Source organism: Neofelis nebulosa, chromosome 12 (assembly GCF_028018385.1).
Source record: "Neofelis nebulosa isolate mNeoNeb1 chromosome 12, mNeoNeb1.pri, whole genome shotgun sequence".
NCBI classification, from domain to species: domain Eukaryota; kingdom Metazoa; phylum Chordata; class Mammalia; order Carnivora; family Felidae; genus Neofelis; species Neofelis nebulosa.
The window spans coordinates 5,807,564-5,832,270 of NC_080793.1; the positions used below are offsets into that span (position 1 = coordinate 5,807,564).

The 24,707-nt window shown below is 58.8% G+C and overlaps 2 protein-coding genes across 3 annotated transcripts in view; one reads left to right on the forward strand and one right to left on the reverse strand.

Annotated features, from left to right (window-relative positions):
* The first annotated feature begins 5,564 nt into the window (after positions 1 to 5,564).
* Positions 5,565 to 9,259, forward strand: QRFP (pyroglutamylated RFamide peptide). The gene is made up of 2 exons (XM_058693802.1): positions 5,565 to 5,990; positions 8,038 to 9,259. The coding sequence occupies exons 1-2, from the start codon at positions 5,829 to 5,831 to the stop codon at positions 8,431 to 8,433; spliced, it is 558 nt and encodes a 185-aa protein (XP_058549785.1). The 5' UTR covers positions 5,565 to 5,828; the 3' UTR covers positions 8,434 to 9,259.
* Positions 9,260 to 13,883: 4,624 nt separating this feature from the next.
* The window catches only part of ABL1 (ABL proto-oncogene 1, non-receptor tyrosine kinase), a 145,371-nt gene continuing 134,547 nt past the window's right edge, over positions 13,884 to 24,707 (reverse strand). For both annotated transcript variants that reach the window (XM_058693800.1, XM_058693801.1), the window contains exons 7-11: positions 24,145 to 24,329; positions 21,657 to 21,809; positions 20,369 to 20,458; positions 19,854 to 20,018; positions 13,884 to 17,477 (exon numbers count right to left, since the gene is read on the reverse strand). In XM_058693800.1, the coding sequence (XP_058549783.1) occupies positions 15,760 to 17,477; positions 19,854 to 20,018; positions 20,369 to 20,458; positions 21,657 to 21,809; positions 24,145 to 24,329 (2,311 nt within the window). In that variant the 3' untranslated portion in view covers positions 13,884 to 15,759. The remainder of the gene's footprint in view (positions 17,478 to 19,853; positions 20,019 to 20,368; positions 20,459 to 21,656; positions 21,810 to 24,144; positions 24,330 to 24,707) is intronic.

Below are 24,707 nucleotides of genomic sequence, written 5' to 3' on the forward strand. Positions count from 1 at the left end.
ATTTGATGGGGGCGGGGGCGCTTCGAGAGGGCTGGAAGGTCACCCTGGGGGGCTGCCCGGAGGGTGGGCGGGAGGGAGGGAGGGGGTGTTTCCTTCCTTCACTGGAAGGCAGATGAAGACAGGCACATAGGGGAGCGTGGGCTTTAGCTCTCCCTTCCCCACCCACCCAAGTTTGCGGTTCAGTAATTACGTGCCACGGACCCGTGTGCGACCTGGCCGGTCCCCTGGAGCTCCACCTGGTCGCGGCCTTCAGCAGAGTTTCGCAGGACATCTGCTGTGGGCCGGGGCCTGCCTGGGCGCTGGGCAACACCGCATCCCTGCCCTGTCGGCCCCGCGGCTTGAAGCGAACGTGGCCGTGAAACAGACGGCTGCAGCCCAGGGTGAGCAGGTGCTGGGGAGCAGCCCGGCTGCTGGAGGGGCCGGGGAGCCGTGTGGGGTGGGGGAGATGGGGGGAGGAGGGCTCTCCCCTGCCAGGCCCCTTTCCCGTCCTCTAGAAGAGGGCCAGCCCCCCACCCCACCCCGAGCTGCCAGGACCCGCGGGCACAGTGCAGACTCTGGCTGCGTGGGACCCCAAGTCCTCATCCCAGGGAGCCCCCTTCTCCCCCACCAGCCCCAGGCGAGAGCCGGCTTCTGCCGCCAGCCTTGCAGTGCCAGCCGCTATTTGGAAAGTGTCGAGCGCTTTCTGATCTGTCATCACACAAACTCCCGGTGAGCGTGATGTTACCGGATTCACAGATGCGCGTGCGCGTCGGGAAGCTCAGGGGCGCCCCTGCCAGGGCTTGGCTGCAGAACAGACGTGTGCCGCGGCTCCGGCCTGGTGTGGGGACAGGTGCGGGTGGCCTTCAGGAGCATCCGGCCGACCCGAGAGCGCCAGCCCCGCTCCCGGCCCAGGACTGGCACAGAGGGCTATGGCCGGCTCAAGCACTGGCTGAACGGGCACTAAAGCCGTCACGGTGGGCCAGCGCACCCCCCTTCCTAAAGGGCACCCTTTGAAGGCTGGTGCGGAGCACAGAGGGTCCCTGAACACCCGCTCTGGGCCAGGAGGCTGTGCTGAGCAAAGCAGGCTCTGGCCCCCGGCCTCCAGGAGCCCGCGGTGTGAGGTCAGCGTGGATGGCCATCGAGTGAGCGATCCCAGGAAGAAGAGGGTGTCAGGAGAGCAAGTCGCAAGACGCAGCTCCACGGAGGACGGAGGGACGACAGATGCGTCCAAAAGGTCACCCGGGACCCAGGCTCATTGCACCTGAACTCCGTCTTGGGGGGCCTAAGCTGATGGTTTGACAGTGGGGGTCTGTGACCTAACCAACCCTCCCTCCCTTTCCTTCTTCCACTGATGAGGGGAACGACGAGTCAAGCAGAGGAGGGGTCTCGACACGGGGATCTCGGGGGGGCAGTGCACGTGGCTCCAGAAGCTGCCGAAGGTTCCCTTCCCCCAGCACGGGTAGGTTCTGTGCAATCAGCCAGTGGCCTCACTCATTCTGCACCCACCCCCCACCCCCCGCCCCAAACTTTGGACGCGTCTCTCCAGAGTTCGATCAGAGGCCGCCTGATGGGCCACCTGAGCTCGCTGCGTCCCGAGGGTGGATGGCGCCTGCACTTCCGCCCTTGGTGGCCTCAGCACCACCCACCAGGGGATCGGGAGTAGCGCCCAGATTGCATCGTCCCCCTGTGGCCGTGTGCAATTCGGCTTGAGAATGTTCGTCTTGGGGGCAGAAACGGTATCACAGGCCTGCCTCTTCCTGCCCCCCTGCTCGCCCCACCAGCCACCCTCGGTCACACGGGCCTCTGGCTGGCCGGTCTGGGGCCCGAGCCCCCTCACCCGGGATTCGGAAGGTCGGTCAACAGGATCTGCCCCACGTCATGGCGACGGGGGGGGGCTTCGGCGAGGCCCGTGGTCACACCTCTGTCCCGTGCAGTCTGAGGGGCAACATGCCTGTGGGAGCCGTGCTAAAACAAAGGGTGCTAGGCTCTGGTCCATGCGGCCGGGGGCCTCCCCAGGGCCTCTGTCTTCACCTGCCTGCAGGGAGAGGAGAGAGCTATCCCCAGACCCCAAGGGGGCCAAGCGGCTGGCAGGACTCAGCAGACCCAGAGGTTTGGGGCTGGACACGGGGGGGGGGCTGCCCGACTGTCCACACGCGGCTGGCAGGGTGTGTGCGGAGATGCTGGAGGGCCAGCACGGCTGCCGATGGACAGAGTGTGGTGCGGGACCGAAGCTGGTCTGGGCTGCGAACACTTGGCGTCGTGTGTCCCTGTCTCTAATAAAGTCTTGTGCTGACCCGGCTGCCTCTAACCTTGCTCGGTGCCCCACGTCAAGGCCGCCTCCTGCCCGATTTCCCCAGACTTCCTCACCGTCTTTATTTCTATTGAAGAAGCGGTGTTTCCCAGGTAGCCCTGTGTCCCCAGAGGCCGCCCCAGATCCTTGAGCAGAACCAGCCGCACACCGGCCAGGAGCTGGGCCACCTCCTGGCGGGGGAGATCCTCCTGGGGCCAGGCGTCTGGGGACGGGCCCGGGCCTCCCACGGGGGTCCCCAGGGTCTCTCTTGTGGCCGAGACTGGAGTCCTGAGGAGCTGAGACTTTATTAAAAACAACAGTCCCTAGTGGCTATTCGTAAAACCAGTGTGAAGCTTGAGGACAAAATCACCCCCTGAGCTGATTTAATGAAGTCCAATATCTATCGAGTGCCTGTATCAGAGACCTGGTGCGGGGCCAGAGACGGGATGTGCTGGAGCCCTGCCTGAGGCCCCCTGTGGGGGCAGCTGGAGGGTGTCTGCCCACCGGGCCACACGGGGGACAGAGGTCTCTGTCCCGGTGGCTGGAGGCTTCTAGAACGTTCACAGAACGCTATCCCCCTTCATAACGTGTCCCCGGCCAACGGCGTGCGGTCTCGCCTTCTCAGTATCAGACCCACAGGGACCCCCTGGCTATGTGGCTCCTGGGCCAGGCCGCAGGAAGTCACCGAGTTGGTCACGGCCACCTGCCTCCCCACAGGCTCACGGGGCCAACTGCCAGGCTGTCACCCCAATACATCCCACTCTTGCAAGGTCACAGCCCTATACAGAGAAGCAAGGGCTGGGGTGTCTTAAGGAACTGAGGCTGCTGTGAGCTTGGCCGTCCTGGGACTTGGCCCTGATGTTCTAGGGAGGTTTCCCGGGGAACCTCAGTCCTGGTGGAAGAAAGCAGGACCCCCTGAAACCTCTCTCCCATTTTACCCTGACCCCGTGAAAAGCCTCTGTTTCAGGAAGCTGAACGGAGCCTACTGCTCTCTGGCTGACAGCCTGAGCCGTCCTTGACCTTCCCACAGCCCAGAGCCTGTCGATCTGCTGCTCTGGAGGCCCAGAGGTCGTCACCTCTCCCATTGCCCATCCCCTGGAGGGAGTCCAGGAAGAGTACTTGAAAGCAATCTTTCGGGCCGGCTGTTCTCGGGGGGGGACACCTGGGGACCTCCTCCTACTCACCCCCAACCTCACCCCCACCCCAAGCCCCAACACTCGGGACTTCCTGTGGCCTCTTTTCAGAGCTGCGGGCGCCGGCCCTGAAGGGACCTGGGTCATGGTGGGCCTCACAGCAGAACCTCTTCTTGGAGTTCGGCCTGTCAGAGAGCCAAGTGGAGATTTTCTCTGGGCGGGAATGGGGTGGCCCTGGGGTTTGACCCCACCCCTGCCCTCCCTACACCCCCCCCCCCCCCGGCTGAGAAATTTCACAGAGCGCAGCTTGGGAACCCAAACCTCTCTTTTTACACCCACAAGAACTGAGGCACAGAGGAGGCAAGCATCTGGCCCAGGCCTCACAGCATGGTAGGGACCCACCGCGGGCCGCACCCCATCACTAAGCAGCACCCAATGTCACAACCAACCAGCACTAAGTAGGGAGATCAAATGACACTGCTCCTCTGGTCTCCCACGCACACACCAGCCCCTCAGGGGACGGAAGCCAGCTCTGCACCTGCTCCCGGTCGGCACATGAATGCACCCGCCCCCTGCACCTGCCCATGGAGAAGCCCAAAGTCAATGCACACGGCTCTTTCTTGACCCTGTTCTCTCCAGACAAGACCGGGGGGAACCAAGACTTCCCGCTGCAGATGGGGCTGCAGACAGTGGAAGATGGGGGTTGGGCCTGCTCCCGCAAGGCCAAGTGCTCTGACCCTCTGAGCCTCAGACTCCCCTCTCCCCCTGCAGAGGGGCAGTATTCCAGCCCCTTCCTCAGGTTGATGGGGGACAGGAAGTGTCCACGAGGCCGTCTCTATTCCCCGTGTGAATGGCGGGGTGGTTCTCCACACCCCCCAGCACCCACAGGCAAAGGTGACGGAGGTCAGCGGGGGTGGGTGAGGGCCCCGGAGACTGGGGGAACGCCTCTGTGCTTGGTCCCCAGCCTCGCCGGAGCAGCCGGCTCGGGACAACGGCAGGGCGGCCTAGCCTCACCCGGCACCTGCTCCCCTCATCGCCCTGCTCACTCTCAGTGGAGGGGAAATCTAGGCCAAGAGAGGAGTAGAGGCTGGGGGCCTGGCTGGGCCCTTCACACCCCCTGCTGGTCTCCCCACAGGTGCTCCGAAGACACGGTGCTGGGTCACCAGGCGTGGGGACGTGGGCTCCTGGGGCTGCAGGAGTGGGCGCCGGCCTCCCACCTTGGCCAGTGCCCGGAGAACACTCTGTAGCGCTCTCTGCCCGACCGGGAACCGCATCTCTGCTTAGCCGAGCCGACCCTCGCTCCTGAAGGAGACCCCGGGGTCGCTCTGTGATCAGACGCAGCGCAGGCAGAGCGAACAGCCATGGGGTGAGCACCCCAAGTCGTGAGCGAGGTGTCCAGTCAGTGGCCATGCCCGGACCAGAGGGATCCTGCAGAAACACGTGGCCCGCAACGCAGCCCCCCCGACCCCACGCTCCGCCGCGGGGACGTGCGGGTGACAACGTGGGATGCTCCCCGCACTGATCTGTGAGCCCACCTGGGGAGGAACCGCCCGGGAACGAGCACCCGGGGAGTGACGGACGCCGTGTCCCCCACTGTGGGTGCCGGCGGTGCAGAGAGCCACTGCCATGACCTTGACGACCCTCCCCAGCCCTTGCCGAGCCCCACACTGGGCTAAGGGCCTCACCTCCGAGCCCCGTCACCATGGCCACTCTCCACTGAGGCTCAGAAAGCGAGGCCCTGCCAGCCACCCAGCGGACAGCCAGAGCATTTTGAAAACCTTTGCCGGTGGGTCCGTCCTTCCCCGAATGGGAGTCGGGCACTGAGCTGGGTGCCGGGGTTGTGGGAAACACCGAGCTTCCTTTTTCTTTCCCTTAAGCGGGCTCCACACCCAGCATGGGACTCCACGGGACCGAGATCGAGAGTCAGACACTGAACCGGGCGGCCCCACTCAGCTTCCCTTCTCAGGAACAAATGGACTGTGGTACAGGGGACACGGGCCGGGGGGCTCCGAACCCCTTCCGCATTCCCCCTCGTAGGAAGCAGCCCTCCCTCGTGAGGCCCACGGCCACGCCACCCAACACAGCTGCCCGCCTGACTGCCCACGGGAGCGGCTGTGCGGGTCGGGCGTGGGTGGGCGAGGGGTGGACACCGCCTCCCCCCGACCCTGCTTCTCCGAAGAGTGAGGCAGACGCGACGAACGCAGGACCGTGAAGGGTAAGGGTGGGTGTGCCACTCACACCTCTCCCGAGGGACTCGAGGGTCTGTGCCCGCGATGGCTGGCTAACGATGCTGGCTGCCCCGCTGGAGACAAGGCCTGGGCAAAGGGCAGCCCCCTCGGCTCCCGTCATCAGACCACATCCTGTTTGTGTTGGGTCTTTTATCGAGGCCGGCAGCAGTGCCCCCTCCTTGGCCACCAGCGTCCCCAATGGAATCCCAGGGTCAGGAATGTGCGGCAATCAGACCACAGGGCGGCAAATCTACCCCGGGGGCCTATATAAAGCGGGAGAAGCCCAGAGCCGCACCTCCCAGACAGGAGCCCGGAGGCGCCCTGCCCAGCAGCCCTCCTGGGGAGCAGGCCCGCAGCACGGTGAGTACAGCCACGCCATCCCTAGAGGGAACCCTGCTCGCTGGACCCCTCCTCCAGGTCAGGGAGGTGGTGACCAAACACCTCCTCTCGCGGCCCTGAGATTGGCCACGGCTGCCCTCCGGGGCTCAGCCTCCGTCTCCCCCGGGTGCTTTTTCTGCCTCGTCCTCAACGTCGGGGACTGAAGTCCCGACTCGTGCTGGGGCCCATTTTCGGTGGCGGATGTCCCAACTTCCACCGCCCCTGTTCTCGAAGGGGTCCATGACCCGCAACCCCCCACCCCCACCCCCCGACGAGGGGAGAGAAGCCACTTCCTTCTAGGCATCGATGCACCCTTTCTCGAGACTCAGAGGCCATCTCCCGGCAGAGTCGTCCCCCAGATGGGATCCTGCCCGGCCCACAGGGCTGCCGGCTGCCTTGTGGAAAGCACCCCACTCTGCCCAGGCCCTGATGGAGACGCTTTCCTGAAGCAGGCGAGGCTTGACTTCAGCTCCGGGGGAGGAGGTGGTAGAAGTTAGAGGGCTGGATTTGGGTAGAGAGGAGGCTGCTTTTATGACTTTTTCAAAGCTTTCTGGCTGAGTTCCCTTTGAAATGTCTTCAAGGGAGCCATTTCTGGAAAGAGCTCTGGGGAGCCCGTGCCTCTTCTCCAGAACCAGCTCTTTTTTCCAGCCTCAGCTCTCCTCAGAGCACCAGCCAGCTCCGACTCACCATGGTCACTACCAGAAAGGCTTCCTTTAGGAGGGAATGAGCAATTGCTGCCAAAGCAGGGGCATTTGGGGAAGCTCTATTTCTGTTTCAAACCCCCCCGTGGACTGCCATCCGTGGGGTAGAGTAGTGGCTCTGAGTCACTTAGACCTGGGCTTGAATCCCGGCTCTGTCACTTATAAAGCCGTGACGTCTCGGGCACGTCACCTGCTTGAGCACGGCCCCCTCTGTCAAAGGGAGTGAGACCCTCCTGCGGGAGGGACGTGAGGGCGGCACCGGATGGACAGGGCCACAAGCACTGCCCACACACCCGGTGCGCCAGGCTGTCCGGCCATTAGAATCATGAATCCCAGGGCCTCCACTTTCTAGTTGTGGTCCAGTCTCTTAGCCTTCTTGACAGTCTTCTCGGCTGAAAATATGCTTACTGTGAGGACAGTCTGCCGAGGTCACACGGACGGGGCTCACAGGTTTTAGCTCAGGGCCTGGCACGTGGGTGGTGCTCTGTAGGGATCACTGACAGCCCGGCCACGTCCACATGCTTCTCCCCAGGTGGGCGTGTTAGGCCAGGAACATCAAATCCATTCCAGCTTCCGGGAGCAATTCGTTTCCGTGGTAAAGAGACATTAGGTGTCCCAGCTACGCGGCTTAGCCACACCCGTTTAGCATCGAGTTGAAGACTAAGACAGATCGATACTATTCATTCCCTACCTTGTGGCTCTGAGATGATATGGCCCAAGAGTCAATAATTATTTGGGGCTCCTGGATGGCTCAGTCGGTTGAGCTTCCGACTTCAGCTCAGGTCATGATCTCGCAGTCTGTGAGTTTGAGCCCCGCGTCGGGCTAAGCGCTGACAGCTCAGAGCCTGGAGCCTGCTTCGGATTCTGTGTCCCCCTTTCTCTCTCTGCCCCTTCCCCGCTCATGCTCTGTCTCTCAAAAATGAACAAACGTTAAAAAAAATTTTTTTTTTAAATTATAATAAAAGGAGACTGAGCCCAAGTTTGTGCAGCACTCGGGGGCTACGGGCACCCCCCCCCACCTCCGCCCGGCTGTATGCCATCCCAGCAGTGGGGGGTTATCCGAATGCTAAGCTGCCAAGGCCGTCAGATCCAGGGGACCACGGGAGAGGAGACTCAGCCTAATTGGTACAATCAGCTCCTGAGCCTGCTAAGAAAATAAAGGCCTGCTCCCCCAGCATAGTGACACTTCCTCAAGCTGCCTGCAAGTTGGGCTCAGCTGATCCCCCAGCCTTTGATGGCTGCCCGGGCCCTGGGAAGCACTTGACAGGTTGTCATGCAAGGCCCACGCGTGCAGCCTGTAACTTGTTCCTCTCTTTCCTCCGGGCCAGATGATAAGCCCTTACTGCCTGCTCCTCCTGCCGCTGGGCGCCTGCTTTCCTCTGCTGGGCACAGAAGAGGCCGCCGCGGGTGGCGTCAGAGGCGAAATGGGCTGGGCCCACCTGCCCGGGGGACACCGAGTCTCCCTCCCACGGGGCTCCCCCCGGCGGCCGAGAGCTCCGCACCCACTGGGCCCGCTTGTCACGGCCAAGGAGCTGCAGACGTCCGGCAGGCAGCGTGCTGGCTTCAGGGTCCGGTTTGGGAGGCAGGAGGACGGCAGCGAGGCGACCGGCTTCCTCCTGGCGGATGGCGACAAGGCTAGCGGCCCGTTGGGGACCCTGGCTGAGGAGCTCAGCGGTTACAGCAGGAAGAAAGGCGGCTTCAGCTTCCGCTTTGGCCGGCGGTGAAGGGGCCAGGGCATCCTGGAAGGGGCTTCTCCGTGGACCCTCCCCGCTGCTGCTTCCAACCCCCCTGCCCTGTCTTCTCCTCGAGCCCGAGCCCGAAAGACCAGAATACTAAGAAGGCGTGAGGAATATTCTAATGAGTTCTTAGCAGTAGGATGGCTTAGGTGGGTGCTTCCTTTTGATTTCCAACTTTGCTGAGGCCAAAACCTGGACGGGATCCAAAAAAGGAAGCAAGCCGCATCCCAGCAAGCACCGCCCTGATGTAGCTCACAGACCGCCGTCTGTTCCAGCCCCCTTCCCGGGTGGTCGGGTCTCAGCAGTCCCCTGGCCGAGCGGCGGCCCGGAGGCTGGGCGGTGTCAGCTGCGCGGTGGACTCGGCTGGGCCATGAATATGAATAAGCAAAGCTGGCTAAGCCGAAGGCAGGTGGGCTGATGCTGATGCTGACAGCGGGGTAGTCAAAGTTTTGACAGTCTCCACAGGGACGTCTGGAGCTGACATCCATCCATAGTGGAGCCCTGACAGCGTGTTCCATCGGGTGTAGCGTGCGGTTCTGGAAGTTAAAAAACAGAAACAGAAACAATCTTGCTCTCCGTCCCATTAACACACGATCCCCTCTGGCAAGAAAACCCTGCTTGTGGTGTCGAGATGTCGTTCGGACCCGGCTGCCCCTTCCCTTCTGATACCTGTGCTCGGCGGTATACCTGTCTGGTGGGTGATGAACAGGGCAAGAATACATTTTTGCTCTGGCAAGGCTGCCCCTCGAGGGTTCAGGATAGGAATGTGCCGTGTGTGTCTTTTGAAATAAAACTTGTAACTGCAAAACCGTAATGGGAAGCTAGCTCACCCGATTCTTGCCTACAGGTCCTCTGTGCCCCCAGGAATCTGGGTTTTTCCTGAGCTGCAAGTGCCTTAACTCTGGGGAGATGGAAATCGTGTTGCCGGCACCCGCACCTGTCCCAGCATCCCCTTAATTGGCAGCTGGTAATACCAGTGGTCAAAGGCGGAGGGAAACGCGGCACGAGGTGTATTTTCCTGCTGCACTCGACTGCTCCTTCCGAGGCTTTCTCAAAGCAAAGAGCATTCTGAGAACAACTTCTCTACCCCAGGGGAAGCCAGAGCTCAGCCTGGAGTGGCTGCAGGCCCGGGGCAAGGCAGAGCAGCTCTTTCAAACGCTGCTCTGCTGTGTCCTGCAATCCCATCCCCTGTCAGATACGGCCGCGTGATCCTGCTCCCTCCCAGGCTGGCTTCGACCGCGGAGATGAGAGCCTGGATTGATGTTACTATGGCAACATCTCCCCTCCTCCTCTCGAGCTGCAGCTTGGCCCTGTTCACAATTGAATAATTTTCCATTGAGCTGTCACAATTAATTGGTGGATTTTTATTAGCCTTTTAGAACCACACTGGGTTGGGCCCAGCTTGGCACCTCGGAGCATTTCACAGTGTTTTCCATTCTATTAGTGACTTAGATTCCCCAGCAGCAGCTCTCAATCCTCGGCAGCCAGAAAGCCACTTCATTAGGGGGTGACAGATCTGAGCCACAAAAGAGCCAAGCTGACTGGGGCGCGGAAATTGGGTGGCAGGGTGGGACAGGAACACAGGGATCCAGACATCACCTTGGGTTAAAGTGAGCTGCCTTCCCCTGGAGCTCCTCGCGGCTTCTCCCCTCCGCGTGCCCCGCCGGGACAGGCGCCAGATAGCGACACGGAGTCTGGGAGGCACATCGTACTCCCTTTGGCTTCTACCGCTGTCCAGGGAAGGGACGATCCGGGATGCGTCCTGCTAATGTCACAGACTGGTGGGGATGGAACACATCCCGGGGTCTTCGTCTGTTGGTAAAGAGAGGCAAACACTCAGCCCTCAAGCCACAGAGGGTAAACCTCGAGAAAACGAGTCCCAGCGTGTCCAACAAGGACAGTTCCGGAGCTGAGAATAGACATCGCAGGGTGGCCACGTGAAGGAAGTGAAATCCCAGCCCAGGCTCTCGCCCCAGTCTTGGCTCATTTCCACTTCGCTGGGGCGGGGGCGGGCAGTAAGCTGGATCCCTCCTCCCTTCACTCACTGACACATGCAGGGAAGCCAGAGGACATGCTTGGGAAAAGACCAGGTGAGACAGGACAGATCGAAGGCCGAGGGCAGAGGACCACCCTGCAGCCAGGTGCCCTGGTGACCCTCACTTGGCCAATTTCTACTCTTAGAATGAAAGGAGCCACCTCCAGGGTCACTAACTGCAGGAACCTGGAGGTCACCGAGGCTGAGCTACTCTGGCATATGTGTTTACCACGCAGTTTGGGAATATACTGGCTGGTTTCTAATTGAGTAGGATGAGATGAACCTCAGAGAAATCGGAGATAAAGAGGGGGAAGGGGAGGGCCTTCAGAGGGGTGGATATCCTGTCCTCACTTTCTCCCTTCAACAACCATCAGCAACAAAGGTATTCTTTCGAAGGTTGCTTGTACATTCGAGCGCAATAACCCCGAACATCTAAACGATCAAGCCGTTAAGGGCATTGCTCTGTTCAGTCCACTCCCGTGTTGTATCTGGCGACACCACCTCTTCAGTTCCCCGCCCCTTGCTCTACCCCCCGAGGCTTGGTCGAGGTTTGGGGGCCTTTCACGCCACCCCCCGCGCCCTCCTTGGCAGGGACGATCACTCTCCAGATTAGCGACGGTGAGGTTCTTTGGAAAACATGGACTTTGCAGGCAGAGATTAAGCTCCCTGTCTGGGTTTGCTCTAGCTGGTGTGATGGGATGGTCTCCTCCAGCCCAGGCACCTGTCTGCATCCTTTCCGGGTGTTGATGCAAGACGCACACACGAGAGCCTTCACCTTGGGCGTCTAGCTAAACACTGGATGGGGAGTATTTTTGTATTTTCCCCTATGTTTCAAACATTAATAAAAACGTTTTAAGAAAAAAGGAGGCTCATGGGGCAGGCAGCGGGCCATCCAGCAGCTGCTGAAGTAAATGAGGAGCCACCTTGTCCTAACTTTGCCCCAGGACCAGAGACGCTGCAGGACAGAGTCCCTTGAAGACCCCAAGTCAGGAAAGGTGCTTTTACCCTCCGAGCGGGGAGCTGGGGCCCTGCCCACGATGTTGGGTCGCCATCAGGGAGGTGGGTAGGCATGACAGGGACACCGTGGCCGGTCAGTCTTGTCCCACCTGACGCCTTCCGTGCCAAGGCAACATTTACAAATTGATTCCCCAGGACACTCCATTTGGCAATGCCTCCCGTAAAACCTCCCGACACCTGAGAAGCTGGGTTGGCTGCCATCCTGGACTTTCTTTTCTTCCACGACGGAGGGAGGAGCCCGACTGGAGCCCAGACCTCTTCTGCTGGCCACGCTGGGGCCACCTACCACCATCGACGAGTTAGTCCAGCACAATATGGCAGCACATGCTGTGTGACCCGGGGCATGCTGCCCCACATCTCTGAGTCTCAACTTCCTCACACATCAAATGCCGAACAGCGACAGAACCTCCCTCGTTAGAAAAAAAAAAGTGAGAGGCTGTCACGTGGTAACGCGCAGCGCATCTGTAGTGGCTGAGAACGCCCACGTGTGGGCTGTGATTTTAAGAAAACTCCCACCGGAGTATGACACACATGGAGAACGGGCTCCCACTCTGCACACAGTTCCATTTTCACCAAGTGACAGACCCACTGGCCGGCACGACCCAGACTGAGAAACACGGTGTCACCTGCCCCCCAAGAGCTCCCCTGCACCCCAACCAGGCGCGGCCCTCCGTCCTGACTTCTAACACGACACCACAGGCTAGCCGTGTTGCCGTAAATAAACGGGAAGTTTCTGGCATCACTACCGTGTGTCTGGCTGTTTCTGTTCAACGTTACGTTCACATGACTCGTGTCCACGCGGGGTTGCGGCCAAGAGTGTTCGTCTCCGCTGCTCCGTAACATCCCACTATGTGAACACATCGCAACATTCTGCTTCTCTGTGCTGACGGCATCTGGACGGTTTTCAGTCTGAGGGTTTTTCCCTGCGATCCTCACTCTGACGTTTGGGCTTAGATTTTGTGAAAACAGCATCAACGGCAGCTGCTGGCCCTTCTGGCAGGCTTGACCCTCGGGCGCTCCTTGGTTCCGGACCTGGAGGGCAGGCCTCGAAATTACCCGAAAACCGTGTGTGCACGTACGTGGGTTTTCGGGGGCTCGATCCAGGTGCGCGAAGTCCTCAAGGGGCTCTGTGACCTGACAAAGGGCAGGAACCACTAGAACAGCCTGGAACGGCTAAACCCAAGTAAGTTTCTGAAGCTCGGGTGACACACGGAATGTTCTTGAGAGAAGACCTGTACTTCCCCCGGGCACGGCCACTACGGTGACAGGCACGGGACACCAGGCGAGAGCCGTGCCCGGCTGCAGCCTCACTGCTGGGCGTCAAGAAAACGGGACAATGTGCTCTAAGAGGGCTCCGTGAAGACTCTGGGCCGGGCCCACATCTGGCACGGAGGAAGCAGCCGTCGGTTGTGGCCGTCACTCCAAGTCACTGTGCGTCTTCTTTCCGACGCCAGAGCTGTCCCTCGAGGAAGGCCCCCTGACTTGGGAGAGCTGGGGCCTGGATACGGCGTGGCCCGGGCCTCCGTGAAACGAGGGAGGGGCTCCTGCAGCCCCCGGGTGCGGGCACACCCCGCGGTCCCACCAACCCTCACCGCAGGCCAGCGGCCTCACCTCCGGCCCGAGACAGGCAGCACGGCGGCCGCGGAGGGTCCACTCAGCCGTGGTCCTGCACATGCTCTGGTGAGCAGGACCCGTGTCCCCTGACAAGGCTGCTGGCTTAATAAGTATCATTATCAGACAGCACCACTCACTTCCCTGACTGCCACTTTCCAAGCTGTCAGCTGGCGTTAAATGCAGGCCAAGACGAGGAAACGGCCGCACGTGCCCCCTCGGTCCCCTTGGTGGGGGGGCTGGGAGAGGCCACGGCGCTGCAGGTGGCATTTCCAGGCCCCCTGCCCCTCCTCGTGCACACAGAGAAAGGAGACACGGGGTGGGTGGGTCACAGCGCGCGAGGAGCGCTTCAGGGGCCGGCGGGGAGCCGAGGCGGGGTCACAGGCAGAGGAAAAAGGCGCACCTGTGGAGGGACTAACGCTTCCAGGCCAGTGGAGCCCAGGACGTACTTCCTCCCGATTCAATGACGCTGTGACGGCCTGACAGCTGGAACAGCCCTTGGACTCCTCTTCCTCCCGATTTGGAAGCAGGGCCCACGCCCAGTGCTGCGGGCAGATCCGTGTCAAGGGCGCAAGAAGGGCCGGAGGCCAGGGCAGGGAGGGAAACCGCATTTGGCAGGCCGAGGAAGATGCCCGGATGCAGGATTCCCACTGCACTCCTGTAAAACCCACCCCAGAGCCTCCAGCCCCTTGAGGGCAACGAGGACCCCCCCTCCCTCCCGTCTGCACACCACAGCCCGGAGGGACAGGGAAAATGACAGACCAGACCCATCTGCCCGAGTTCTAACGTTGTAAACATTTATTTAAAAAATACTACGGAGAGATGTGGATTCAAAAAACAGAGTCATATACAGAAACAAAATGTACTGGACCAAAAAAAAAAAAAAAAAAAAAAAAAAAAAAAAAGACACCATAAGCATTTGAGAAGGGAAAATAGTGGAAAACTATTTACATGTCATTTATAAAAGAGCAAGTCTATAAAAGAGTGTAATACCGAGATATAAATGTAAAATATAGTGGCACGTCATGTGAACAAAAAAAAAAATCAGTACCTTATAGAAAGAGGCGGTCGAGGGGACCTGGGTGGGGTCGGTTTTGCTTTGTCTGCAAGGCCGCTGGTGGTGTTCTAGCACCTCCCTCAGTCTGTGTGACACAGAAGTCTGGGGGGGGGGGGGAGGGGGCAAAGAGGTGATGAGCTGTGAGGACAGCACAAATCGATGCAGAGGGAACCATCTCTGCCAGAGAAATAAAGAACAAGTTCGGGTGATGAGGCCGGTGTGAGGTCACGGGGGTACGGGGGTGGAAGGTGGTCGCGCCTGGGCCCGGCAGGGGGCCCAGGCAGGTGCCTGCCCCCCTCCTTCAGCAGCTGCTCTAGGTCAAGGTCAAGGTCAAGGCGGCCCGGGCCCCTGGCTGGAGAGCCTGGTCCTGGGCAGCCTGGGGAGAGGAGACCGAGGCCTGCTCTTGGAGACACTTTCTGGGCTTCATCTGTTTGTGGTTTTCTCCATCCCTGAAAACCCGAGCAGAAACAGTGGGTTGCACGTTGTTGCTCGTGGCGATTCAACAGGACATTGGCCTCTTAGCGCACAGCCAGCAACGGTTGGGGCTTTGGTGCCACAGTCCTCCTCCTCCCGTGCGCCGGCGGCCGGTCCTTCTGTGCCGGAGGCGACTGGGCCGAGCTCAGAGCCATGAAATGCTCCGGAAAACTAAAGGTTGGCTTGTCACACAGGAAAGAGCTCTGCATGAATCTACTTGGTCTCAGAGGAGTACAAGGGAGGAGAAGGAGATCGGTCAGAAATCAAGACCAAGTGCCTTTTCTGGGCACCTGGAAGCCTGAAAAGAAGGTAGGCTGGGCCCAGCCCCGGGCCATCTGGGTACCAGCTGTTCCCCCAGCCAGCCACCCTGCCTGCCTCCCCTGACCCTGCACGCCGGACTGCGACCCTCCTACCCTTCGGACTCCAGCTTTCCATCCAGGCCGAGCAGTGCCAGAAGACAGCAAGGACCCAAGGGCCAGCTGGTTTTAGCACCCCGTTTCACCCCCCAAATCAAGAGCTGTCCTTCACACGGGGCGATGTGAGGGCACCAGCCCCCGGCAGCTACGGAGGGCAGAGTGACCAGCTGGCAAGCGCTTCCCAGGATGTAGTTCTGGAGACGGGTCTTCTGCGCCGGCTCCCTCCATGGGGTAGGTGGGGAGGACAGTTCCTCGGGCCTCGGTGACAAGGCTCCTGTTCGGGGCGCTCGTTTCCTGCGGGAAGCGGAGGAGGAAGGCATACCCGGAGGAGGGCCTCCAGAAAGACCAGCGGAAAGGAAATATGCTCATCTGCTTTCACCCCTGGCCGGAAGAGCTCAGTTCTGGAGCACTACGTGGGGAGGCGGCCGGCGGGCCGACCAGAGTCCACAGAGCAGGAACTCCACAGATCGAACTCGGGACAGAGGCGACTCAGGGAGCCCGGGCTGGGGGAGGGGGAAGTGCGGGACAGTTGGCACAAAACACAGGTAGTCGGGCTGTGTTCCACAGTGGCCCTTGGCTCCGTGTGGCGCAGCGCTCCCGGGCCAAGATCCCAACTCACTGGTCTGGTGTCGGCCACTGTCGCAGGCATGGGGAAGCCTTCACGCACTGCAGGCGGCTCCGGCCGGCCTCACGCCCGGCTTCTGCTACCTCTGTACGATGTCACTGATCTCCTTCACGGAGCTGAGGAGTTTGCTGAAGTCCTGAGTGGCCGCCGGGCCACTCCCTGCTGTCGCCGGGCAGATCTGAAGCTCCCGGAGATTATTCTCCAGTTTGTTGATGGCCTCGCGGAAGGCGAATTTGTTCCTCATCTGCTGGATGGAATCCACATAGCTCACGCAGAACGTGTACAGGTTTTTGCCGGCTTCCAGCACGGCGCTATGGCTGGCCATCTGCTCGGAGTTCTTGGAGATGGCCAGGCACAGGGCCTCGGTGCCGTCCAGGACCACGCTCTTGGTGATGGTGCCGCTGGCGATCCGCTCCGGAGGCTGGCGGGTTTTCCGAAGAGACACGCGGGTCGATATGAGAGGGATGAAGGCAGTAGACGCGGGCTGGTCCCCGGCCAGGGCGGAGGCTGCTGATGGCAACGTGGAGGGGGCGGGCGCCGCGCCGGCTGGGGCCCCCGCTGGCTTGCTGGACGACTGCGGCTTTGGCACGGATGGGAGCGCGGGCTTTTTGACGCCCTCTCCCAGCGGACTGGGCTTGATGGCGTCACTGTTCACAGCATCCACGACCACAGCCGCGGCTTTCGTTTTCCCGCCAGTGCTGGCCTCCCCGGCCGCTTCCTGGGTCGGGTTCTGAGCGGGCTTCCCGGCTTTCCCCACGGAGGCCGGCGGCGGGGGCGGTGGGGCAGGTTTGAGCTTGGACAGTTTCCCCTTGTCTCTCCCTGGGGACTCGGAGGAAGGCTTGTGCCTCCTCGCTCTGGGCTCCTCGGCGGGGGCCTTGCCGGTCCCTCCGGACGCACCTGGCCCTGCTCTGCTGGCGGGGGGCACCAGCTCAGCTGTGACAGGTGTCCCCAAGGCACCGGACTTGGCGGTCTCGTCCTTGTGGGGAAGGCCAGAGGAAGGAGCCCCCGTGACCTGCCTGCGGAGGAGTTTTGGAGTCAGACTTGGGGGGCTGGAGCCCGGGCTGGACTCCCCCGCGTCTCGAAAGACCTCATCGGCTGCTTCCTCGGTCTTTTTCACCAGCCTGGGTGGGGGAGTCACCGTGCCTCTGGCCGCCTGGTCGGACCTGTTCTCACTCGCACGCTTCCGAGGCAGAGCCGGCTTCTCGCTTTTGTGCCCTCCAAACGTGGACGAGTCGAACTGCCTGCCCGTGGACTGCAGGTCCCGAGGCAGTGTGACGGACCTCCACTCGGTGTCCCTGGCTCCGTGGGGGACGCAGGAGGCCGAGCAGGACCGCAGGAAGCGCTTGCTGGAGCTGCCGCCACTCTCCTCCTCGCTGGCTGCTAGGCGGCTGCTGGTCAGCGTACTGGACTTTTTCCACAGGTGGGGAGACCGGAAGCCTGCACCCCCGGACTCCCGGAAGGCTCCGTTGGGGACGCCAGCCCCGCTGCTGGGCTTTGGGGACTTGGCTGGCTCGGCTGCGTCCGAGGGTGGGAGAGCCGGTGCCCCGTTGCTGGTCTCTCGGCCCTCTTCCTCGCCGGCCCCCTTGCGCTCGGGCTGGCCGTCCATCTCCCGGAAGGAGCTGCTGCGTTTCGGGGGCGTTGGGGCCGTTTTCTTCTTCTTCTTGATCAAGGCACTGAACAAGTTGGTCTTTTTGTCTTTGGGAAGAAGGCGCTCGTCCTCATTCAGGCCGCCATCCTGGGGGCCTCGTTCTTTTCGAGGGAGCAGTGGAGACACAGGGGGCTCGTGGTCCAGAGGATCTGAAACACAGTGGGAAGAGTTTAACAGCTTCACACTAGAGGCTCCTTTGTGAGGGGGAACCTGGGGCTGGCCACCGGCTCCCCAGAGGACCAGCCACGGGTCTGGGCCCGGACAGGCCTGCGCGTGAGCACCAGCTCTGCCACCCTCCCCCCTGCCCCCCGCCCCCCAGCCGCGAGGCCTAGGCAAGGGACGCCTCTCCACACATCCTCAGCGTTCTCATCTACGAAATGGAGAAACAAAACCCACCCGTAGACGGGGCGCCTGGGTGGCTCAGTCGGTTAAGCGTCGGCCTCTTGACCTGGGCTCAGGTCACGGTCTCGTGGTTTGTGAGATCGAGCCCCGTGTCGGGCTCTGTGCGGACGGCACGAAGCCTGCTCGGGATATTCTCTCTCTCTCTCTCTCTCTCTCTCTCTCTCTCTCTTTCCCCCTCCTCCCTCTCTGACTGCTCCCCATGCTCACACTCTCTCAAAATAAATAAGTGAACACTAAAAGCAAGAAAAAAGACCCACCCGCAGCGTGGCTGTGTGAATACAATGCAATATAAGGAGGATCTGTCCCAGCTTCTGGCATGTAGTGGCTCACTGTTGCCCCTGTCGCTACTGGTGTTATTAGGAAGAGCACGGGTCTCTCTCCTTGAGGACGGCAGCACAGAAAGCCACGGCACTTGTCACCCCTGCACCGGGGCTTCCTTTACAGCACAGAGCCCCCTCCGTGCCACTGTCTGGTGCGTGAAACCCACGACAAGGCCGAGCAAAGAGCCAGGCCCCGCGCCCCACGGACCTGCCAATCATGGTTCCTCGGAGGTGGGGCCTGAAGGGAAGGGGACGCTCACCACAGCGACAATGGGCTATTATGCTTGGCAAACAAGGACTGACCTTTACAGATGTTTAAATGGGCATTCTTTACACACGAATAGTTGCTCCTAAGAAATCTTTCTGGTGTTGCCAAGCTCGGGGCCAGTGAATGACAGAAGTCGCCCTCAGGGGGCGGCTGTGAGGAGAGCGGTTTTCTGTCAGCACCCGAGCAGCACAGGGGACGTCCTTAACCGCAGCAGAGGTACAAGGGGGCGCCCCTCAGGACACCGGGTGGCACGCAGGACACCCGGCTCGGGGAAAGCTGAGGACCTCCCCAAACCTCAATCCAGCAGAAGGAGGCGGAAAAAGTGAGATTCTAACGACCCGTGCGCAGCCCCATCGCACGACCCAAAAGCCGGCCCTCTCGGCTCACCAGGAGACGACACGCGAATCCCGACGGCCGTAAATGAACAGGGCTGTGTATCACCGGGCTTCTAATAAGCCTGAAGTTTCCACGGTGGCCTCTCCCCATTCCCACCACTGAATTGCCGAAATCATGACACCCGACAGAAGGACAAAGGTCCAAGGTTCTGGATGGTCTCTATGCTACGGCCTCCAGGGTGGGTGAGCAGGGCGACCCGGGGGGTGTGGAGGGAAAACATCGTAATTTGGATTTCTTTTCTTATATAAACCTTCTAAGTGTACGTTTTTGGTATATTTTAAGTTACACATATTTGCACAGTCATACACATCTACACCCAGGCTTCCCATCTTTTTTTGTTTGTTTTTTTAACTGACACGGGCACACAATATAAAAAAAAAGGGGGGGAATCCTGGGACTACAGATCCTGCTATGGCTAAACATCCCATAATTCGGGCTTTGCCGTGCCCCTTCCCACTCGCTCGGTCTGTGGTCCATCAGAGCATCCCCTGGGAGCCTCTACGAACCCAGATTTCTGGGGTTTGGGGGGGGGACGGGGGGGCAAGCGCTCCACAAGCATGTCCTAACTCAAAGGAGAGCACGGCGCACGGGGGCCACCAGGTCCCCATCTGCGAGCGGCATTCCTGCGAGCATCCTGAGACCCCCGCACCACCCCCACCTCGCTGGCTCGTCTAGGGAACGGTGGCCGACAGGATTTTGCGTCAGAGACCAGGCGCGGACGCCGGCTCTGTGCCACGGGCGTCTCTTGGCTCCGTCCGTCCCAGGGAGCTGTTCGTACCGGCGTTTTTGCCACAAGCTGCTCTCTACCTGGTTCGATGTTTGCTGTTGCTGTATCTGCCCTGCAAGAGCAACCACAAATGCCGTGGATAATCCACGACAAGGCGGGTTTGTCTTCCCCATCGGTTGCATCAGCACCTGTGCCTACCTGACTGAGCTAACTACCGAAGCCAATGGTTCCTGATGACTCCCAGGAGGAGGGTGGGCCGCCGTGGGGAACCTTCTTCTTTTCAAGCTGGACCACTGACAAGGAATTAGAGTTAGCCCGCCCGCCGTGCAGGCGCACTCACTGCTTCCCATCCGCCTACGCTGGCCCTGACGGCGTGGACCCCTCTGGGCCTGGTGGGGGTGGGGGGACGTACCGGTCTCTCCTGGGCCCTTGGAGTGGGGCGTCTCGGGCACGTCAGTGGGGTCTTTGTGCTCCGCGGCTCTCCTGGACGTTCTCGTCTTGGTGGGCAGCTCTGGGGCCTGCAGCAAAGTACTCGCAACCCCTCGCACACCTTTTTTCCCCAGTTCCTTTTCCACTTCTAAGAACCACCGAAAACAAAAACAAAAATCAGCGGCCGTTAGTAATGGCGTCAGTCTGGCGTTCTCTCTGTTTCTCAGGCAAGAGTGGTCATCCACGCGCAGGTACAGAAAAAGAGACGCAGATGTTGAGAAAACCGCACTCGGTACTTTCCAGAAAGGTGCGTGGCCACAAGACAGAGATCTCCACGCTCCACGCCTCTGCCCGGCCTTCTGGTCTCAGATAACTTGCTGGCCTGGGGCTCTTCTAGCCGGAAGTGAAGAGCTCCACCGGGCTGGAGCCCCGCCCGGCCGTCCCTTCCATCCCAACCTCTCGCCCCACTGCAGGCACCCCCAGGAATGGGCACTTTACCATCTGATATGCTGGACTCTTGGAACATGGTCTCAAAGGCTTGGTGGATTTCAGCAAAGGAGGGCCGGTCGGAGGGATTCCACTGCCAACCTGGACAGACGAGACCCAGGCAGACCACGCATGAGGCCCTGCTAACAAGTGTGGGGCTAGTAATTCTCCAGGAAGATCTGGTGATGAAAGAAGCACCCCACATCTTGCTAACCATCTTGTGCTGGGACAAGTGACAAATGTCACCGTGTCCTGCCACAGACATTAAGAATGCGAAAAGACCTTAGATACTGGCAGGAATATGGACTGTAGAGCCCCAGAGAGTTGTGACAGCAAGAAGTGCATTTATAAATCTTTTCCCCGGCCCCACTCAATCAAGTGCAGAGAATCACGGAGTCACGTGGCTTCCATTTGACCCTCACTTCCGGGTTATCAAAGTCTAAAGTCCTCTCCAGTACAGAAAGGCTAATTAAAACAAGGTTAACATGAGGATGATGGACTGACGGAGGCTCGTGTTGGTAAGGGTACAGAATTAACTCTCCTACATTTCTGGTGGGAATACAAATTGGTACACCTTTCCTGGAAAACAATTCGGTAAAATCTTTCAGAATTTAAAACGCAAATAGCTCTTTGGACCAACAGGTCAACTTCCACAACTACCGGCACGATGTACGGACGTCTACGCAGGAGGGCGTTCATCCTGGCTTTGCTCACGATGGCAAAGCCAAACACAGGTGTAAAACAAGGAAATGTCCATCAAAAGGGGAAGAGATGGCTGAATACATCATTTAACGGCAAGCTAAACAGCTGTATAAAAATAAGGGGATGGAGAGAGGACGGGATCTTTGAACTATGGACATGAAACTGAGCCTTACGGCTGTGTGCAAAAAAAGTTGAGGGAGTTGTTTTACACACACACACACACACACACACACACACACACACACGAAATAAAACCAACCCAGGTGAATGTCACCGGGAGTATTTGCCTATTACAGCAGAATGTTTGGAGGCAGGGCCCAGGAATTTGCATTTTTAAATAAGAAATCTAAGTTTGGTAACCATCCATCCCATTTCTGCATGAAAAACAGAAAGAGCCTCACACATAAATACTATGTATAAATAACGTGCATCAAGACACGGAATCTGAGTAAGCATGCAGCTGATATATTAGTTGTTTCTGAAGAATGTGAATAAAGACAGGAAGGGAAATACTTTTTTACTTTAGGAAAACACTCCTGCACGGGAATTTCTTACAAAGCCCATAAAGAAGTTTCACCACCAGCTGGGGAAGACTCACATGCTCGCATGAGTTCGTAGACCTTCTCTGGGCAGCCTTCCGGGCGTTCCATGCGATAGTCTTTCTCTAGCAGCTCGTATACCTGGGACAGGTCAATTCCTGGGTAAGGTGACATACCGTAGGTAGCAATTTCCCAAAGCAGTACTCCAAATGCTGCAAGGAAAAAGAGAGAGGAAGGTTGTTCAAGATGTGGCAAATTTAACTCTCCTGCATTTGAAATTGGTTACCCGTGTAGTGGACATTATAAGCACCTATGCCCTCAGGGGGCGCCTGGGTGGCTCAGTCGGTTAAGGATCCGACTTCGGCTCAGGCCATGATCTCACGGTTCGTGGGTTCGAGCCCCGTGTCGGGCTCTGTGCTGACAGCTCAGAGCCTGGAGCCAGCTTTGGATTCTGTGTCTCCCCTCTTCTCTCTGCCCCTCCCCCACTTGGGCTCTGTCTCTCTCAAAAATAAACATCAAAAAAAAAAAAAAAAAAAAAAAAAAAAGCAGCAGCCACCACACCCTCAGAAGCAGGCCAGACACCAACATTTTACCAGGCCTTTAACGACCAACAGCCCAGGACAGAACCAGACTAAAACGCACCGCAGGGGAGAAGAGACTGTACTGATCGGCCTCTCCAGGGTCTTTGAGGTAAGGTGACCATCTTTACTGGGATTTGTGATGCAGAGAACCTAGGGCTGGAGATCAGGACGCCATTTCTACTCCTAGTTTTGAGATCACCTGGCTAAGGGTCTCAGACGGGCCACGTCTCCTTTCGGGGCATGTGAGATTATCTCCAGGGCCCCTTCCAACTCTAAACGTTTCATAAAAATCTTACAAAATCTTTGAAAGCCCAGATTGTAGGCTTGAAATCCCAGATCCCACTGAAGGGATCCAAGGACCCCTTGGAGAATGCATGATTCAGGTTCAGGGCAGGAACGAACCTGGAATATCTTAATCACTCTAGACAGCACAGACGCCATCAAAGACTACAAGGGGTCTTGTCAAAAGGGAGCAATCTGGCCAAACAGGAGACACTCTGCTTATCAATAAGGAGAAGAACTACCGTGGATTAAAACACATCAAATACATCTAAACACGTCATACATATATATACATATATATCATCACAAAAGGAAAAAACCCAAAAAAACCCAAAAATGTACTTGGTCACCATTCGAGGGTATTAAAAAACTAGCTCGTTTGTGTGACCCCTGGTAAGCCCGGGCAAGGAGACAAACAACTATGCGGCCTTTCCTCTGTGAACTATACCCTGAAGTAACCCCACAGCAGATGAGGGTTTCGTCTGACAGCCGTACTGAGCTAAGCCGGGAACGAGGAGTGACAGCATTCGAGAATTACCGTTTGGCAACCCCTAATAAATCAGTGGATCTCGGCACTGGGGATTAGAAACTGCTAAAATCACAAAAAAGAGAGCAAATCGAGCACTGTGCAGCTACAAAGCGCGGCACAGCGCACCCAGTGCTCCTGCTAAAAGAAAAAAGTCAAACCCGAACGTGACCAAACTGTCCAGATCCCACTGCCCATTTAGTAGGGGTACCGAAGACAGAGGAACGCATTAAATCACAGCACGGGGTACAGCGTGGGAGACTTGCAAGGACACGTGAGGTTTCTTCCACAAATAGCGAGCGAGCGAAAGGAAAATACGGAGAGGGAGCCTGCAGAACAGAGGGCACTGACGGGGCATCAACCGTCCACCTTGTGTGGACAGTATCCGGATCTCAACTCAAACAGACCACAACAGCGGGACTACGAACACTCAACTGGAAACGTGAACACTGACTGGATCGTAATATTCAAAATGACGATCAATTCGGGGAGGAAGGGCGATGTGGTTACAAGAATAAAAAAGAGACACCTTTAAGAGACTCATACTGAAGTATTTATGGACAAAATCAAATGCTATCGGGGGTCTGCTTCAAGATAGTAAGGGTCGGGGCAGGGGGCGGGGTACAGGGTTCAGGAGCGCCATGAGGCGATGGCCGGTAAAGCTGGGTGACGCGTACCTCGGGCTCATTGTGCAATGAGCATATGCTTCTTCAGCGTATGCTTACTACCTGCTGTAACAAGTTCTTTAACAAAAGACACAAGTCAAATACTGGCACATGAAGCTTCAGGGGGCAATATCCTATGTAAAGCCCAAACCAAACTACAGAAAATCGTGGGTGCCTGCAGGCTGGGCTAAGTGCCCCCACAAACCCAAGCAGTAAGCTCGGGCTGGAGATGGGAAGTTAGGGGGCGGGGGGAAGGTAACCTGAATTATTCTGGAAGAAAACTCCGCTTTTACTTCATTTTGGAGAAAACAGGGGAGCAAAGATTCTAAGGTGAGAAAGGAAAAAAACGGTAAGAAAGAGAATTAAGGAATGAAGGAAAACAAATGAAGGAGTGAGAGGGAGGCAGCGAAAGGCAAGGAGACAAAGAAAACCGGGACAAGGAGCCCACGCTTGCGGGTGAGGGCCGACCGGGAGCCGCAGCGGCAGCCCTTACCCCAGACGTCAGACTTGATGGAGAACTTGTTGTAGGCCAGGCTTTCTGGCGCTGTCCACTTGATGGGGAACTTGGCCCCGGCGTGGGCTGTGTACGTATCCCCTGTCATTAGCCTGCTCAGGCCGAAATCAGCCACCTTCACCAAGTGGTTCTCCCCTACCAGGCAGTTTCGGGCAGCAAGATCTCTGGAGAAAGAGAGAGAGTTCAGCCGTGAGAGCTGTGGCTATCGCGTGCCCGGCTCCGCAAATCCACCGCCACTGAGGGAAGGCGCCCTCCCGACGACCGCGTCCAGTCCCCCGGGAACCTGTGCCCGTGCCTCAGCATCCGCCCGGGCTCCCACCGCGGGGAGAGGTAGCAGAGGGTGGGCGGGAGCAAGCTCATTACCCTGGGCCTCAGTTACCGCACCCGTAACACAAAGATGATGGCAGTGCCTACTTCGTAGGCTTGTCGTGAGTGGTCGTGACTTAATACGTGAAGCGCTTTAACTCACACCGGCCTATCTGCAATCACCTAAGGGTCTGCTGGCTTAGGACGGCTCTACGGCAGGCACGGGGAACGAAGGC

Excerpts from the sequence above, each read along its gene's own strand:
- QRFP (XM_058693802.1), top strand. The coding sequence starts at position 5,829 with ATGGAATCCCAGGGTCAGGAATGTGCGGCAATCAGACCACAGGGCGGC. Across the intron at positions 5,991-8,037 it reads GGGAGCAGGCCCGCAGCACG|ATGATAAGCCCTTACTGCCT; the intron begins GTGAGTACAGCC and ends CCTCCGGGCCAG.